Raw genomic sequence first — 19,493 nt, 5'->3', positions numbered from 1 at the left:
ATGTTTAGAAAAGAATACTAAGCATCGTATACCTCCATAATATAATTCTCTCTTCTCCACCCCCTCAAAAGTCATTGAGTGAAGACCTATGTTAATTTTCATTTTATTTGAGTCGTTTCTATTTATTTTAGCTGTATTGATGTTCTGAGACTGAACTTTGAGCCAGAACAAGATATTTATTTGTATTCCATTTGTTTAATGTTTGTCTCATTCACTAGCTGTGAATTCATATAATGGATTAGGAGCTGCTAGACAACAGTTAAAATACTTTAAGACATGACTTTCTAAAGACCCAAAAGTCCCAACGTCCCACCTTCTGAGAATAGCTATGCTGTCAAGGTAGTAAAAACTGAAACAGGGAAAACACATCTGTCGTTGTTCAGTCTGGCATCTTTGCTCACATAATATATGCAAGGATGCTGCTCAGAAGAATTACATGGTCTGAAAGCAGCTACACATAAAGCTCGTGGATTTCTTCCCATTCTAAAATATAAATTCAGTTAATTTAAGTCAAAATTGTTCTTACACATATTCTTTACCCTCTAGGATGTATCTCTTTAAAAAAAAAATAAGACAAGTTTACTGACTGCTGACTTTAATTAACTTGCTTCCCCTTGACATCAAAGCCCAACACTTAATCTCAACTGTCTCTTCAAAAAACTAGCATTGCCCAGGATATGAAGCCACGAGATAAATCAAGTTTGTAATGACATATTGTAAGTATACATAAAAGTGTAGAGAAAAATATGGCCAACATACACATATCACCACCAAACTTGGTCAAATTTTAACATTTTGTAATAGATCCTTCAGATTTTCTCTAAGAAATAAATCACTTCACATACTAGTGAAGCCGCATATATAATCTTCAACAATCCCTCTTTTCTCTCACTTCAATCTTATATGTAACCACTATGCTGAATTTGGTGTTCGCTAAGGAATGAACATTCACTTCCCCCCCATTCATATGTTGAAGCCTAAATCCCCAATGTAATGATATTCAAAGGTGAGGGCTTTGCGAGGTGATTAGGGCATGAGGATGGAGCCCTCATGAATGGGGTTAGTGCCCTTATTAGAGGATGAGAAGACCAGAGTGCTCTCTCTCCACCATGAGAGGGTACAAGGACAACATGGCTGTCTGCAAACCAAAAACAGTGTCCCCATCACACGCTGGATCTGGTGGCTTCCTAGATTTCTCACAACTGTGAGAAATAAATTTCTTTTATTTGAAACCTTCCAGTTTAGGGTATATTTGTTATAGCAGCCCAAACTAAGACAGTGTTCGTTATTTTCATGCAAATTTTATAATTCTATTACACATATATTTTATTCCTAAATAATATCAAAAATTATTTTGCCAGTTTTGAAGCTTATCTAAACAGTATTGTACCGCTAAACACACACACACACAAACACACACACACACACACACACACCATTCTTTTTTTTTTTTTTTTGAGACAGAGTCTCACTGTGTTGCCCAGGCTAGAGTAAGTGCTGTGGCGTCAACCTAGCTCACAGCAACCTCAATCTCCTGGACTAAAGCAATCCTCCTGCCTCAGCCTCCCAAGTAGCTGGGAATACAGGCTTGCGCCACCATGCCCAGCTAATTTTCTTTTCTATATATATTAGTTGGCCAATTAATTTCTTTCTATTTATAGTAGAGATGGGGTCTCACTCTTGCTCAGGCTGGTTTCGAACTCCTGACCTTGACCAATCCGCCCGCCTCGGCCTCCCAGAGAGCTAGGATTATAGCTGTGAGCCACCGCGCCTGGCCAGCATTCATATTCTTTTACAACTTGAAGATGTAGCTATGCTGAGAAAATATAGTTGTATTTCTTTCATTTTAACTGCTATTTCCCATTGTATGATCATGCTACAATTTAATAATTTGTTCTCCTGTGGATGGACATTTAATCTTTTGGCCACTCTTTGCTATTAATAAGACATACTGCAGGAAAAATCCGTTTGGACAAAAGTATGCATTGTTTGTTTTTTATTTTATTTTGTTTTTAACATGGAGTTAATTGAATAATATGATCAATACAGTTGGCTTTTTATTTTTTAACATATCAGTTCTGTCAGTTTTAACACATGTATGGATTTATATGACCACTATCACAATAAGGGTATAGAATAATTCCATCACCCAAAACAACTTCATAATGCTGCTCCTTTGTAGCCGTATCTTTGGTCCACTGCTCCTAATGCCAATCAATGATCTATATTCTCTGTCACCACAGTTTTTCCATTTCTAGACTATCATATAAATGTAATCATACAATATGAAACCTTTTGAAACTGGATTCTATCACTCAGCATAATGTCTTTGAGATACATTATGCTATTGGGCATATCAATATTTTGTTCCTGTTATTAATAAGTATAATAGTATTCCATTGTATGACATACAACGGTTTATCTATTTGCCCATTGAAGGTCATCTGCATATTTGATTTTGATAATTATTAATAAAGCTTCTATAAAACCTTCATAGATAGGTTTTTGAGCACACATAAATTTTCAATTTATTTGAGTATATACCTAACAGTGGATTACTGGGTCATATGGTAAGTATGTCTATCATTCCAAATGTTTGAAAATTTACCAGTTATCTTTTTGTCATTGATTTCTAGTCTAATTCTATTATGAGAAAAAAGGATAATTTGTGTGATTTTGATTCTTTGAAAGTTTTTAATGTTTATTTTATAAACAGGACATAGTCTATCTTTGTAAATGTCATGTACTCTGGTAATTAGATCTAGTTGGCCAATAGTGTTGTTCATGTCTTCTACATCCTTGATTTTTTCATTTGCTCTATTATTGGAAAAGAAAGGAACATTGATGTCTTTAGCTATAATTGTTGAATTTGTCCATTTAGCCTTTCAATTTTACTTTATATATTTTGAAGTTCTGTTGTTAGAGATTAACACATTTAGAATTATTATGTCTTAGTGAATTGTCCCTTTTATCATTATGTCCCTTTTTATCCCTGGTATTTTTCTTGCTCTAAAGTCTACTTTGTTTGATATTAATATAGTCATTCCAGATTTCTTTTATTAGTGTTTGTCTAGTATATCATTTTCTATCCTTTTACTTTTAACCTACCTGTTGTTATACATACACACACACACACACACACACACACACACACACATCAGGTTTCTTGTAGACAGCACAGCATTGGGTTTTTTAAAAAAAAAAATTAATCCATTCTGAAAATCCCTATCTTTTAATTGGTGTCTTTAGACCATTTACATTTAATATAATTACCATATGTTCACATTTAGTTCTAGCATTTTATAATTTGCTTTTTATTTATTCCCCATATTTTTTGCTTCTCTTCCCCCTTTTTCCCCTTTTCTGTGTTTCATTTTAATATATTTACTAAATTTTTTTTATATTTCTTAGTATAGATTTTTAGCTTTATATCTCTTAGTATAGATAGTATTATAATCTAGGGATTATAATATCCAGACTTAATGTTCTTCAGTCTATTTAGAATCAATATTTTACTACTTCAAGCAGAATACAGAATCCTTACCAACATTTAGGTCCTTTATCTTCTTCCCTTCATGTAGTAGTAGTCATATGTATTATGTCTACATAGATTGAAACTCCAACAAATAATATTATAACTCTTTTCAATGATCATACATATTTTTTAAAACTTAAGATGAAGGAAATAATATTATTTATATTTACCCAGATATGTACCATTTCTGTTGCTCTTCCTTCATTCCTCATGTTCCAGGTTTCCCTCTGGTAGCATTTGCCTTCCTTTAGCATTTCTTTTACAGCATGTCTGCTGGTGATGAGCTCTTTTGTTTTCTTTCATCTAAGAATGTCTTTACTTCAAGTTCATTCCTGAAGGAATTTAATACTGGAAAGGAACTTTGAAATTGTCTAACTCAAAATACTCATTTTCATGTGAGGAAAATGAAGCCCAGAGACATTAAATAATTTGTCCCATGCCACCAAGTGAGTTGATGACTGAGCCAGGCCCACAGTCTAAGCTCTCTAACTCCCAATCCAGTGCTCTTACTCTCCCTACACAGTGCCCTGGTTTGCTGTCTCAATTATTCAGTATATGATGGGAACAAAGTTATGCAAAAAGATCCTTGATTATTATGTGCTTAATAGGGGAAAAAAGTAAAATTATCATTTTTAGAATTGCAAAGGCCCTTAGAAATCATTCACTCCAGTGTTTCATATTTGAAATGAGGCCCAAAGAAGGTAATTCAGTTTCCCAAGGGAAATTTATTAATAAGTAGAGACACGACTTTTTATAGCAAGATCACAGTACATACACATCATTTGTAAAGAATAGACACTTGAGTTGTTTGTTTGTTTGTGTTCCCCAGGAGTAGTGATGGATTGTGCTGTGCCAGACTCTCTCTCTCTCTCTCTCTCTCTCTCTCTCTCTCTCTCTCTCTTTAGCCCCCTTATGATTTCATGACACAAGTTGGATGGCCAGTGCTAGACAATGGTTCCTAGCTGGACTATTTCCAATCAAATCTGACTTTGTTCTCATTAACACTGTCCACTGTCCATGATTCCCAAACTTCAGGTGTGTCAGCATCTGAGAAGCTGATAAGAATCATCTTACTGAAAATACACATTCCTGGCCCCATTTCCAAAGTTTCTGATTCACTGGATCCAGTGTGGCCCTAAAATTTGCATTTTTATAAACACAACAGGTAATTCTGATCCACAGTCTGCACTTTGAGAAATCTCTGATTTATATTGAGGCATTGTGTTTTGGACATGAATAGAAAATTCTGGACTTTCTAGTTCAGGATAAGGTGTTGGGTGCCATACCAACTCAGTATCAGGTTTCTGAACCTCATTCCACTATGGATCTGTTATTCATAGGAAAATTAATTCCCTGTCTCCTCTCTCTCTGACTGCTAGCAGGTAAAGGTAGTGTTGCCCTAACACACGTCTACACTGTAACGAAAACTCTGACAGACACAGATATCTATGTCTAGTGCAGTTATTTCTTTATATGTCTCTTACTTACTGCTTTCTCAAAAGGTCGCTTGAGATTCCATTAGATGTTCTAACTAAATAAAATAGTTAACACCTATCTGGAGGTAGATTTTATAAATCCACGTTTTTATCTTAAATACTATTTTCCCAACTACTCCCCACCTCCATACATGAGTACCCATGGACCAACAAACACCATTTATTCTACAGGAATTTATTTATTTATTCTCATCTGCATGCCTTGCTGTGTGTGAAATCCTGTGAACGGAGGAAAAGGAAAGAGAAAGCCTGGTAGCCTTGAAGTCACAGAGTTAGAGTCCAGTGCAGAAACTCAACCAAACAAGGAACAACTAGTCATATTCTAGGCAACATGGGAACACGTGCAAGATAAAAATAGAATATAACCTTCACAGTTGGAGGAACTCAGGTGTTTAAATGTTGACTCTGTTGTTTTCATGATTTAACTCTTGGAAGTAGAGGAGCTTGATATTTAGCTAGACGAAAAGGAAACACAAGTGCCCTTTGCGTTTGTTCCTCTTAATGCATGCGTCGGCACAGATTCCTAATCTGCTCAGTGTACCGCCTTGTGCTTTTTCCTAATTGGCTTACAGGTATAGACAGATCTTGTCTCTCTAATGATCAAAGAAGATTCTTGAAGTCAAGAAGGAACTGTGTCATGTATTTCTCTATGTCTCCTACAGGGTCCAAAACTATGTCATTTTATCGTAACCAATAGTTAAGTCTGAGAGGCCCTGGATGAGATTCCACGGTTGTAGGGATGGCCAATACCCCTGCCTTTGATCAGCAAACTTTTCTCCAGCACTTCCCAAATGACAGCCCCCTCCTCGGAGCTCTGTGTACACAGACAAATAACATTCTCCCTCTACACCCAAGAGGTGGTGCTCCAGCAGGGAGGACATCTGTATACTGTGTTAATTTACAAGGGCTGCTATAACAAAGCACCACAAACTGGGTGGCTTAAACAATAGAAATCTATTGTCTCAGAGTTCTAGAGGTTATAGATCCAAGGTCAAGGTGTCGGTAGAGTTGGTCTCTTGTGAGGGCCATGAGGGAGAACTCTGTTCCTCGCCTCTCTCCTAGCCTCTGGTGTTTGCTGGCAATCTGTGGCAGTCCTTGGCTCGTAGAAGCATCACCTCCAGCTCTGTCCTCATCTTCCCATGGCGTGCTCCCTATGTGAGCGTCTCTGTGTTCCAATTTCCAGTTTTTATAAAGATACCAGTCGTATTAGATTAAGGGCCTGCTCTATACCAATAGGACTTCGCCTTAGCCAATTATTTCTGCTATTGTTCTATTTTCAAATAACATTACCTTCTGAGGCATTGGAGTTAGGATTTCAACATATGAATTTTCGAGAGGGACATATTCTACCCATAACGCATGCAAGCAACTAAACACAACATGGCCAATACTGTCACAGAGGCATATCTGAGGATCTATGAGGGCACATGACAGCACATGGCACTGAGTTTAAGGGGCATGAGGATAAGCATCAAAGAAAATGCAACAAGTGGCCAAAGCTTGGGCAGACAATGGGTGTTTTCCAGGTAGGAAAAGGTAAAAGCATGTCTGTCTGCGGGAGCTTAAAGCACTTGGGAACTGCAGAAAGTATTATTGGGTGAAGATGGGGCAGGGGTGAGGGGGGAGCAGGAAGTGGGGGGAGGTTACAAAGGAGAGAGGAGATAGAAAACAGACCATGCAGAGCCCTGTCACAATAAGTGACCTAATCAGGAGACAAGGAGAGGCTATGGGTGGTTTTCAGGAGGAAAAGAATCCTGGTTGTATCTGCTTGCTGGAAAGCTCAGTCGGGCAGTGGACACTGAAATGGGGCAATATAGAAAGCAGAGAGTCAGGAGCCTATTTGCAAGTCTAAGGAAGAAATTAGGAGGCTCTGGAGATAAAAAAAAAAAAGCAGCAGAAATGGAAAAAGGGGGATGGACTTCCAAGGGGAAGCTTGACACAGAATGATGGGCCCCTGCAAACAGAAGCATAGGGAAACTTTGGTGTGGACGGACAGGATAAAGCTGGGGAGGAAGCCAGGAGTCAAGACATGAAGAATCAGAGAGGAAGAAGGGGAAGGCTCATTCGTGGAAGAAGGAAAGAGATTTGAGGCCGACCTTAAGGATAGCAGCATCTGACCAGCCGATCCTGCTGGGAGGATTTCCATTCTCCTACCCCAACTTCATTCACACCAGTATCTGACTTCCATGTGCAGTTCTGTCCGTGACCTTTCAAGGGCAGAAAAGGCCAGGCGTGGTGGCTCACGCCTGTAATCCTAGCACTCTGGGAGGCCGAGGCGTTTGTTTTGCTCCAGGTCAGGAGTTCGAAACCAGCCTGAGCAAGAGCAAGATCCTATCTCTACTATAAATAGAAAGAAATTAATTGGCCAACTAATATACATAGAAAAAAAAATTAGCTGGGCATGATGGCACATGCCTGTATTCCCAGCTACTTGGGAGGCTGAGGCAGGAGGATTGCTTTAGTCCAGGAGATTGAGGTTGCTGTGAGCTAGGCTGATGCCACGGCACCCACTCTAGCCTGGACAACAGAGTGAGACTCTGTCTCAAAAAAAAAAAAAAAAAAAAAAATTGAATAGAACAATAAAAACTTTAAAAGTAGGGGAAAGGTTACAGAATAAATAAGGACACAAAGAAAGAAAATATCTGTGTATAGCCATTGCAATGTGTTTGTGTTTTAAGTCATGGTGTTACAAAGGAGTCCAAAAGTTAAAAAAAAAAATAAAATAAAATAAATAAAGGGCAGAAAAATATGTTAAGGTAATCTCCAAATAAGTTGGAAATATTGTTCCCTAAACTGGGGCCAAAGCAAAGCATCTACTAAAGGAGCATGACCTTATGGGTTGGGGAGAATTGAAGTCATGAGACATGTGACATCTTCATGTCCATGTCCCGTGGCAGTCCAGAACAATGCACAGCAGATTGCCACATGGTTATTGCAGATACAGCACCATGACGCAATGCCTGACTTCTTCATCCACTGGCCAGGGCGCCTAACTGGACACATCAGAAGTTGCAAAGTTTCTCAGAAATTGGACACCGGTTAAAAGTTAATTCCAGATTTACAAAAGGAGAAGGTTCAAGAACCCCTCAAAATTCCCACCACACCCAGGTGAGTGAGGGAGCTGGGAATAGTATCATCTTGGGGTTTTTCACTTGGACTGGGCACTCAGGCCACAGTGTTGTGCTCATAAAGACGGTTCCTTTCTGCTATCTGCCTTTTCCATCCCTTTCTATATTTGTCCTACCCATGAACAGTCTGTCACCTAACCTAGTGTACTACAGCAACCAAGAGTAATCATAAGTGTAGTAAACACATATTTCACACTTATTTAGCATGAGCTAGAGAAGCAGTCCCCAACCTTTTTGGCACTAGGGACGGGTCTCACGGAAGACAATTTTTTTTTGGGGGGGGGTCAGTGAGCGGGGCTCAGGTGGTGTCGCCTGTGATGGGGAGCAATGAAGCTTCCCTTCCTCGTCCACCACTCACCTCCTGCTGTGTGCCCCCCCCCCCAAGTTACATGGAAGACGATTTTCCCATAGACTGGGGATAAGGAGGGCCACGGAGCTCTGCAGACTGGTACTCCAGGGCCCAGGGTTTGGGGACTGCAGAGCTAGAGGCTATTCTAAGCAATTTAATTAGAGTCGTATGCCGCATAACACTGTTTCAGTCAATACAACGGTGGTCCCATAAGATTATAATAGTTTATTTTTACTGTACCTTTCCTATGCTTATATGTGCTTAGATACACAAATGCGTACCACTGTGTTTCAATTGCCTACAGTATCAGCACAGTAAGTAACATGCCGTACAGGTGTGTAGCCTGGGAACAACAGGCTACACCGTATAGCCTGGGTGTGTAGTAGGCTCAACCATCTAGGCTTGTGTGGGTACACTCTGTGATGTTCGCACAGTGACAGTGTTGCTTAGGCACGCACATCTCAGATACGACCCATAACTGTGCTTTAATTCATTTAAGCCTCATCATAGCCCTCGGAGGTAGGTTCCATTAAGTAGCCTGGGTAGGGGATGGCAAGGGCGGCGTGAAATCTTCCACTGAACCACACAGGGAAAAAAAAGGAATTCCGGTCTGAACCCACAGGTCCAAAGAATGCCTGGAGTTTCTTGACTCCTGCAAGGGAAGGGAGGCGGCTAATGAGCAGCACTAACATTCATGGAAAGCTTCGCTGCCTGGGCGGGCAGCTCATGGCAGGAGTTGCCTTTTCCTGAACGTTCGGCAGGGTGGGGACCCGTGTGCCGTACTATATATACTACCAGGTCGTGAATGGAGGAGGCAGGAGGTCGGGGCTCCCTCCCTCTTCCTCAAAAGGAAAGTCGGGTGTGGGGAGTGCAAATGACCTCACAGGATATCAGGAGAAGGGCTGACCGCTCTCCCCAGTGATTCATTTGGGTGGACGGCTTTCACACTCCAAAGTTCGGAGTGGGGTCAGCAGGGCCCCTCCCTCCTTCCGCGCAAGAAACATTTCCTCTTCTTAAAGCACAGGCAGAGTAGGGATCGAACTCCGTCCAAACAGGAAATCGCCAAGATTCTAGGTAACACTGGGGCCTCGTGTTTAAAGGCCGAGATCCTTCATTCGCCAAGTGGGTGTTTCCTGAGCACTTACTATGTGTCAGGCACGTGCCATGTGGTTGTCATGGATCTAGTACGTGCCCTGCTCTCGATGGGGGGATACAAAGAGAGAAAAGATACCACCACCACCCCAACACACACACACACACACACACACACACACACACACATCTGGCGGTGCTTACAGAAAAGAAGGCTTTTAGGGGGCTGTGGTGTCTTTTTTCTAAAAATAAACATGGAAATTAAAAGCTTCGGACCCCTCGCCTGAGTCCCCCAAAGTGTCTGGACTGAGACCTGAGCGGGGACCGTGGGAGGACTCGGGGGCAGGGGGAGGTAGGCGCAGGCAGCGGGTCGGGTGACAAGGTGGCCGGGCAGAGGCGGCGGAGGGCCGGGGAGTTGGCCGTCGAGCTGCGCCAGAGGCAGGTGCCAGCTGGGAGTGGGCGGAGGTGCGGGCGCCGGGCCAGGCGGGGGGGAGGCCCCGCGTTACCTCTGCCTCCCGGAGTCCGGGCGCGCAGACAAGCTCCCCGGAGCCGCCCCTGCTTCGCCAACTCCCCACTCCCGCAGCCCGTGCCAGCCGGGGGGCACTGGCGTCCCCGCCGCCCGCAGAAGGAGCCGCGGGAGCAGTCGCAGCAGCCGCCGCCGAGCGACAGCATCCTCGGGAGAGACGCCCGGGCTCCGCAGCCGCCCGCCTCCGCCCGCTCTCCACTCTCCTCCGCGCGCTCGTCCCCTGCCCCGCCGCCCGTCGCCCGCGGTGGCAGCCAGCACTCGCGCGCCGGGCCTGTCACCTGCCGCGGGCGCCGGGAGGGCGGGCGCGGGGGAGAAAAGGCGAGAGGAGCGGACACCCGGGAGGACACCATCCCCTGGGCTCCACTCGGCGCAGAGAAGCGACTACCGCTGACACCGCGAGCCCTGGCGCTCTGAGCACCGGGTCCCCAAGTTCAGAGGCGACAGCCCTCAAGGGGGGTCCAGCCCGCGCGGTGAGCATTTCGGCCCCACCGAGCCCGGCCGGCCCGCGGGGGCACTCCAGGAGCCTCCTCTGCCTGCGCCCCCAGCGCCCTCCCGGGTCCCCGGAGACGGCCCGCCCGCCCCCGGACCCCCCGTTGGCCGGCGCGCCCCGCCGGCCCGCGCCCCGGCTGGGCCATGCCCGGGCTGCGCCGGGACCGCCTGCTGACGCTGCTGCTGCTGGGCGCGCTGCTCTCCGCCGACCTCTACTTCCACCTCTGGCCGCAAGTGCAGCGCCAGCTGCGGCCCCGGGAGCGCCCGCAGGGCTGCCCGTGCGCCGGCCGCGCCTCCTCCCCGGCCCCGGCCCCGGCCCCGGCCCCGGCCGCAGCCTCCGCCGCCCCCGGCGCGGCCGCGCACAACTTTTCCCGAGCCGGGCCCCGGGCTGAGCCGGCCGGCGGCGGCCGCAGCGGCTCGGGCTCCAAGCTGCAGGCCCTCTTCGCCCACCCGCTGTACAGTGTCCCGGAGGAGCCGCCTCTGCTCGGACCCGAAGACTCGCTGCTGGCCAGCCAGGAGGCGCTGCGGTACTACCGGAGGAAGGTGGCCCGCTGGAACAGGTGAGCACCCTGCTGGGGACCCTGGCGCGCGCCAGCGCCGGCCTCCCCGGGGCCCGCCCCCCGCGCCCCCTGCGTCCCCCGCGTCCCCTGTCTAGTGTCCCCCGCCGCCCCTGGCGCTGGGCTTAGAGTGCTCCCCACCCGGACCCCACCACTGTGGGGGCCTCAGAGTTCAGTCCCGCAGTGGGAGCTCAGTGCGAGAAAAAGTTTCATGCAGCGGCGCAGAGAAGAAACGCTGAGCCCCTCCCCTTGAACTCCTCCCGCGTTCGCCAGTTACTGAGCCCCACTCCGGTTCCCGGGTCCATTCCCACCCCCTTTCTCTTGGTCCTGATGTGGAAAGCCACTGCTGGACTCCGTCCCCAAACAGAGCAACTCCAGGGCTGGCTCGAATTCAGCACTTCACTTCTGCTTTTGGGGCAGACCTGAGCACCTTCCAGAAAGCATGCCTCTCCCCCAAACCCACCTCTTTCCCTCCTCTTTACTCCTCTGCCCACTGCCAGAGCACAAGGGGTGAACCTCGGCTCAGGTCTCTGACACAGCCAACCCCATTGTTCTTGTTTAAATCGTGCCTTGTCCCTCTCAGGCCAGTGTTATGACTCGAAGGCAGTTTTATTATCTTTTATTGTCGTGATGATTTGAACTGACTTGGATGAGGCTCGATGCTTCTGCAGAGGAGATAAAAATCTGCCTGGGAATTTTTAAAACTCTAAGCAAAATGTAGAGGAGGAAAAACATCAAACCTATTTAGGATAAAATTAAGAAGGATATTTTTTTAAAAATTGGGGGAAGCAGAACTGCTGAGATCCCCAGCTAATGGCAGGAAGCCTTCAGGGGGGTGAGGGACTCTGTTTTGAAGTCCAGAACTGGTCTGAATATCACTCGCGTGCAGAGTTCACTTTTGCACCACACCCATCTCTTCTTAATACAAGAGATTTCAAAATGAGATGTCATCTGTGGTTTCATAGTCCCTCCGGAGGATGGGAAGACCATAAATCTCTGCTGAAACTCAGAGCTGGCCCAATGTAACTGCTCGTTATTCATTCTGTAGTGCTGAGACTGGGGGGGAGGAGGGGAGAGAAAAACTTCAGAAAATTTTTAAAAAGGAAGAAGTTGAGTTATTGGCTGAATCACTGTGATGCATTTCAACTGCAACTCTATGGCTGATGATTTTATATTAGAAAGAAAGTGGTTCTCAATTGCATTGCTAATTGTGTGCGATAATAAAAGGCAATTGGAGATTGCTTCTCAGACACTGTCATTTTCAATATTACCTTTATTTCGTCAGTACCACGGGCGTCTGGATCAGTGAACTGAGAAATTTTGCCCTTAGAAAAATTATCTACATGTTTACTGCAGATTTTAGAGCAAAGGATTGCGGTCAAAGTCACTTGCTTTTGTAAATGTTATCAGTGTTCGTTTAGTCACATTTCTGTAGCCTTAAACTGCCCTGTGTTACTCTGGTCCTAAAGGAATGTCTGGGGGGAATATTTTGGCAGAAAAACAAGATCCTTTCTCACCAAACTGTTTTACAGTCCATTTTAAGTTTGATTTCCACACCCTTATACGTCAAAACAAAAGCAAAAACAAAACACACATGCACACATTTTTACTGACCAGAGACGATCTTAGTCATTTAACAGGATCGATGGGGGCTGATGACCTTGCTATATTCCGAGGTCACAGAGTGGCTCTGTGTGGTTGGGTGAATGTGACAGTTTCCCACGCAAGGTTTGCGGGTCACACCAGGAGGGTCAACTGCACTTACAAATGGACCTCAAAGGCAGAGAACACCCTCCCTCCACCCAAACTGTATTGTAAATGTCAACGTGGCAATGTTAATAAGCAGATGTGTTGTTCCTTATGTCGGGGTTAAAAATGGAACACAGAAGACTCGTTAGCCAGTGTGAGTTTGAATCACGCTCAGAGTTCTATGGTGAGAGGAAGTGGCTCGTCACCTTAAGGGAGAGTGTGCCCTGACCAGTATGAGCACCCGGAAGTGCTGAGGAGGCACAAGTGCCTGCTGCTGTGGGCAGGACCAAGGAAGCCTCCAGATCCCAGTGCAGACTAATAATTAGAAGGACAGCAAAGGAAGTAACAATGAATGACCTTGGTCATTGTTTTTCTCCTGCACAAACAATTGTAGCTGCAACCGTGCCAATATTTAAAATCTTGTGATATATAAACATGTGCGGATGCCACCATGCCTATACCTAATATCAAGTGCTCTCCAAAATAATTGTATCAGCAAACCATCTGCCACACCAGTGGAGGTGCAGGTAATAAAATAAGCCAAATCGGCGTTCTTCACCACTTGCCCAGCAGAGACTGTTAATAGTCTGAGTGATTTTTTTAAAAATTGTTACCACCATACTAACAAGGAATGGCACGAAGTCGGAAAGCATCTTTGTGGTATTGAGTTCATTGCCAGTGAGAGGTAGGTAGGTGATGGCTTATCTCCTGCCCACCCCACCCCTCACATCCCTTTGTGATTTCCAGTACAAAGGGGAGCTTGTACATTGCTTTGAATGTTTTGGGTTCTCGATCAATATTTGTTCATTGGGTGTCAATATTCAGTTAGGTTAAAAATGGGAAGACACCTTGTGTGCCGGGTGGGCCGTCCGTGTGCTGTCTGACCCTGAGGTTCCCTGCAAACCTCCATCAGCCACTGTTCTTCTTCTCTTTTCCCCCACAAAATATAAGTAAGCCTGGCACAATCCAGGTTTAAAATGTAATCAGGGAGAGTGTTTCTGTCAGGTAGTCGACTGCTGATCACAGCCAGCGAGACAACGCCAGGCTCTATCAGGCATGATGACACATTTGGCACCTGTCTTGAATAGTGAAGAGGAAAAAGCACAGGGAACCAGGGAAATGGAGTCTTCATCACTTCAGCCCATAAACCAACAAGCCAGAGTCGCGTTGCTCTTCCGCCTTTTCTTTAATAAGGACTAGGACAGGCTTACCTGGAGCACAGGTGACAATTCGCATTGTTGCCGTCCTTGCATTCTTAGATGCGGAGCTTCGGTTTTCTTTCCTAGCCCACAAGCTGCCGGAGCCAGACAACGTCTGTCCTGTGACATGTTAAAACCGGTCAGCGTGGCCTGGCCTTTTGCCCACATATCTTTGGTCGGTTTCTCTGTAACCCTGTGGTCTTGCCAGGCAAGGTCAAACGGGGTCATCCCTCTTGTATGTACACACTCCAACAGCTACAGCACAAATATGAGTCTCTGCCTTTGTTTCTTCACATCCTACATAGGACAATATAATCAGGAAGGTTATATTGTCCTGCAATTACAGATTCAGCATTTCTTAGGAGTGTGTAAGTGAATGTGTGTGTGTGTATCTAGATGTGTGTGTTTCCCATCGTTGGAAGCTCCTGTCTTCGCCCCTCCTACCTCTGCTGTCGCTGGAGGAAAACCTAGCCCCAAGTCTCTCTTTGAAAATCACAGCAAAGACACTGGGCAGCTTTTCAAACATGACAGTTGGTCAAGGGGAGTAAATTGGCTGAAGTTTTTCCCAGAAAAGCTTTGAGAAAATTCAGAAGCTGAGGCAGATAGAGGAGAAGAGGGAGAAGGAGCCAGGAGAGATGAGAAGGAATTCAGCTGGAAATGAGAATTATCTAATCTAGGAGTTTGAGGAAAATAAGCTCCTTTCCCCCATGGCATCTGTGGAATGAACAATACAGTCTCACCCCCATCTTTTTTATCTCTCTCCTGCTTACTTTGTGCCTGCCCCAGACCATTTGGAACTGAGATCTCTTGTGAGTTTGGGAGTTCAACTCGCAGGGTGGATAAAAGTCCAGCTTCTTACTCATGGATGGGGCCATCTGCCTTCCTCCCAGCGTCAACAGGGCCTTGGCCCCTTGTCTGGTTTCTCCGCCAACAATGCCAGGCTAAGAAAAGAGCTGGCCTCCTTCTTTTGAAATGGACCTCAACCATGACCTGTGTGTGGTTAGCAGAGGGAGTGGGGACCCCAACTTCCATTTCCCATTTCTCCCTGGTAGAGCCTGGCTTGACTGGTTTTGGAAAAGATAATTATTTTAGTGGTTTCTGAATCCCTGAACTTGCAGCTTAGAGGAAACTTTTCCACCCTTCTCAGAATCAAAGGCTCCAAGCAGATGGTTTCTGAAAGGGCTAATCCAGAAAGCCATGTCCAGGTTTCTTCTAGTTCATTCCAAAGCCTGGTCCTCACTGCCATTGCCACAGCAAAGACCTAAGTCAGGGAAAGTATCCTTGCGGTTCATCCAAGGAGAACAGGCACTTCCTGCTTCCAAATAGATCAAAATGAACCCCCTAGCCAAGAACTGAAGGCTGTTTCATCGTTCCCAAATCTAACACATTTCTTTCACCCCAACCAAGTTCTCATCAACCCTGGGAGCCCAAACGGCTGATTTTTTTGCATGCAAATGCTTCTGCCTAAAACATGCTGGTTATGTGCCAGGCACTTTACATACACTTGTTAATTTAGGCCTTACAACTTCTGTAGAAGTAGGTGCAGATGGCAAGAGGAATTCCAAATGGCCTCCCGGTATTTCCAGTCCTGGTGCACACACACCTCTCCTAGTTATTCAACCAACTGCTAATGCTAGTGCCGCCGTAAAGGGGTTTTACAGACGTACTTAAAGACCCAGATCAGTTATCCTTAGGAAAGGGAGATTATCTGGTAAGCCTGACCTAATCACATGAGCCCCTTAAAGCAGAGAGTTTTCTTGGGCTTATCAAAGAAGGGGAAGTCAGAGACTCAAAGTAGGATAAAGATTTGATGAGCCACTCCTGCCTGGAGTTGGAGGAGCCATGTGGCCAGGGATAGGACCGAGCCTGAGGAGCTAAGATTGGTCCCAGCTGACAGCCAGCAAGGAAGCAGCGACCTCAGCCCTGCAGCCACAAGGAAATAAACTCTGCCACCAACAAGAACGAGCTTGGAAGCAGATTTTTTACTGCAGAGCCTCTAGGTGAGAATCCCGCCCAGACGAGACACCTTAACCCCAGCTTCCTAAGACCCTGTGCAAAGGGTGCAACCACAGCCAGCTGGACTTCTGAACTATAGAGCTGTGAGTTAACACATGGGTGTTGTTTTAAGCTACTAGGTTTGTGGTGATTTGTTACACAGCAATAGAAAACAAATGCAGTACCACTATTCGCCTCACTTTATAGAGGAAACAGGACGAGAAGGTCGTATAACTTGCCCAGAGTCCAGCAGCTCGCAAACCACAGGCAGGCTGTATACCCAGAGCATCTGGTTCCAGAATCCACACTCTTAACCATCAGCTTCACCACCCTGTGTCCTCTGATGCCTGCGGGCCCTGGCTTTTCCTCCTCCGGGAAGGCTGTTCTAACTACCCCATCCACCCTGGTCCCTCCTTGACTCATGCCCACCCCCTCTATATATGCCATATTGCTTTTTAGGGTTGTCCACTATGTCCAGCTGTAACTTCATGGCAGCTGTCTGGAACAGACGGGAACAGACGCCACCAGGATCTGGGGGCTGTTAGTCAATGGCATATTATCACCTTTGAAAATAGCCTTGAACAGAAACAATCCCAAGGGTAAAATCACCCCTTCCCCAGAACTTGTCTACTCCTCCCTATAGAAGTCTAGAACAAAACCACCCACCCTGCTGAGACATCCTGAAATTTGGATGTGCGGTGCTCTGCTTATTGCAGTCACTTAAACAAAATCAGTTTCAAAAAAAGAAAGAAAAGCTGTGAAGGAAAGTTGGAAAAGTATCCTTTGCCAACAAGAGGGAATTTCTTCAGCTTCCTGAGGAAAAACAGCCAAGAAGTCTTGCATTAAAGAAAAATGGGAAACGCAGAGACCTTGACTTAGCCAAAGCAATCCCTCCCGCTCTGCCCCTTGGCAGGTGCTGACCTGTATTTTTTGTGATTATTCATTAAGCTGGAGGCTGATGAGAGGTCGCGGTTTCTGCTGAAAGTAGGCTTGCACATGGCTAAACCCCGAGTGGGGAGACCATTCTAAACAGCTGTGGCTTTAGTGGAGCAGAAGTTCCTAGGCATAAGTTCCTACCTGTTATTATAGGCAGACACACACACACATGTGCCTGATGAAAACCACAGTATGGAAAAAAGGCTTAGCTCTTTGTGTGCCCTGTCCCTTGGCAGAACGTCCTAGGGTTGCGAAGTGAAATCAGGACAGAACTGAGGGTGAGTGCTCAGGCGATGCCAGTGTCCAGGACTTTTGATCCCCGGAGCCTGGTTGTGGAGGCTCAGCCTTGGAGGCAGCCAGGAGAATTTGGCTTGAGCAAGAGGCAAAGTAAAATCCCAGAAAAAGGCCTAGTTTATTGGACTCAGTAACAATAAACCAGATAATAAATTTGGGAAGCCCCAGGGGACAGAGCACAGTAGAGGACTACAGTTCCTAAGCAGCCAAAGAGCCTGTAATAAAATTCAGCAAAATACGGAGGGTAAAAGAGAAACTTAAGGAGTGTTGGCGCCAGGGCACATGGAATGCGAAGCTGGACCATAAAAAAAAAAAACAAGGTGGCCTGGGAAGAGATGAGATTTTTTTAAAAACTTGGGAGAAGTGAACAGGCTAGAAAAAAATGTCTTTTGAAGAAAAGCAAGGCTGTTCAGCCCTGGAAGTCAAGTGCATTTCTCAGCAAATTTACCTTCGGTTGTCAACACTTGGGTCAATGTTCACAGGTTATATGTAAATAGTTTTTGATGACGCTGACCAGCATGGAATCTACACAGAGGGACAGATTGTCTCTCTTGGCCAGTTCAAGTGTCCCACAGAGTCTCCGTTTCATGGAGTGAAATGGAATTTTTATATTTCCGATTCGTTTTCTTCAGTGGCTGAACAGTCACAAATCCTGTAGGGAAAGTGTAATATATCTGCCCTCACAGCTGGCCCATGAGCTTTTTTACCCTTTTCATAGTAAATTCATAGTCGAGGATCATGCACAACCAGTAGCTGCTGATTTGTGCCATGCATGCTTTCCTGAGCACTCAGAAATACTAGAGAAAGGCAGGTTGACCAACCACATTCCACAATCAAATCCAGCCCCTTATTAACCACAGTTTCATTGCAGGGTTTTTGTTTTTTTTTTAACTAGGATCATTGCATCCTACCAAGTTCAGGGGGTGGGATCCGTGTTTCCCTTAAATTTCATGCAAAATTCACATTCTGTGCATAAGTTCATTTTCCTAGGAAATAGTTTAGTCAATTTGCAAAGTATGCCCTATATTCATCAGGATTCTCTGGTTTCACTTAACAGAAACCCAATGCAAACAAACTAAAGAAGGAAAAGGAAATGCAGAGATGTAGGTAACCAAACCTCAGTCAGGGCAGGAGGAACTGGCCTCTCACAACTGAAAACAGCCTTTATACTCTGCCCATGTGTCTACTCTCCCTTTGCGAAAATCATCTGCTTGTCTTCATCGACTTCTATGGCTCATGCTCTTCTCTCTCCAGGACCAGAGAGGGAAGAAGGCTTCTCCCATTCCAAAAAGAAAGATTCTGGGCAAAGACTTTCATTGGCCAAGTCTGGGCCTACAGCCAGGCTGCAGAAGGCTGTGATTGGCCCAGCTTGAGGTAGATGCCCACCCCTCAACCAATCACTGTCGCCAGGGAGGAAGAATCATTGGAAACTCTCCATTTGGCCCATGTGGCTCTGGGGGTGGGGAAGAGCAGGTCCCGCAAACCTGCCACAGCGGTGGCGGAACTGTAGTTTCTAGAGTGATGCCAGAAAGTTTCTCAACTTAAGTCTGCTTCAGTGCCTGACTCCTGAGGCTGCTGCTCTGGAGTTTTAATAAGACTTTTAAAAAAGCAAATTCAATCATAAATTCACACGTGCAGACTCTGTATACCAACCATTAAAATCCTCCCAGGGAAATAGGAATCATTTTTTACCTGTGCATTCTCTTAAATCGACCTTACGCCCTTTGTCAGAGCTGTAAAAAAGAAAGTGACGTGAACCCAGCTCATTCACGTGGACTCAGTTCATTCAATGGCTCATGTCTCTTGCACCTGAAAAAGAAAACTCAGCTTGGAGCCAGGATACCTGTATGTAAATCCCAAAAAAAAAATATGTTTTCTTCTTCAGATCTGAGTTCCTCCTTTTGAAATGAAGAGGACAGAGCTGGTGGCCCTAAGGCCTCCTTGCAGCTCTCTTTGCCAAGATTTGCACATCTTCAAAGTTTGTCGTAATGAAATGTTGGACAATTCGTTTTCCAAGTGTGCTTCATGAACTTCCAGGGTTCTGGGAGGCGCATCACAGGTTCTACAAATGATTGATTAAATTTTCACTGGGAAAAAGTATAAGGTAATTTTGATGTAATTTAAGAAAGCTTGCACCCAGTGGTATTA

The 19,493-nt window shown here is 45.4% G+C and overlaps 1 protein-coding gene across 1 annotated transcript in view; it reads left to right on the top strand.

Annotated features, from left to right (window-relative positions):
• Nucleotides 1-10,150: 10,150 nt before the first annotated feature.
• The window catches only part of FAM20A (FAM20A golgi associated secretory pathway pseudokinase), a 58,819-nt gene continuing 49,476 nt past the window's right edge, over nucleotides 10,151-19,493 (top strand). The window contains exon 1 of the mRNA XM_012747439.3: nucleotides 10,151-11,175. Within this exon, the coding sequence (XP_012602893.3) occupies nucleotides 10,760-11,175 (416 nt within the window). The 5' untranslated portion in view covers nucleotides 10,151-10,759. The remainder of the gene's footprint in view (nucleotides 11,176-19,493) is intronic.

This window comes from Microcebus murinus, chromosome 18 (assembly GCF_040939455.1).
Source record: "Microcebus murinus isolate Inina chromosome 18, M.murinus_Inina_mat1.0, whole genome shotgun sequence".
Lineage (NCBI taxonomy): Eukaryota > Metazoa > Chordata > Mammalia > Primates > Cheirogaleidae > Microcebus > Microcebus murinus.
This window is presented reverse-complemented; position numbering and strand designations above follow the sequence as displayed.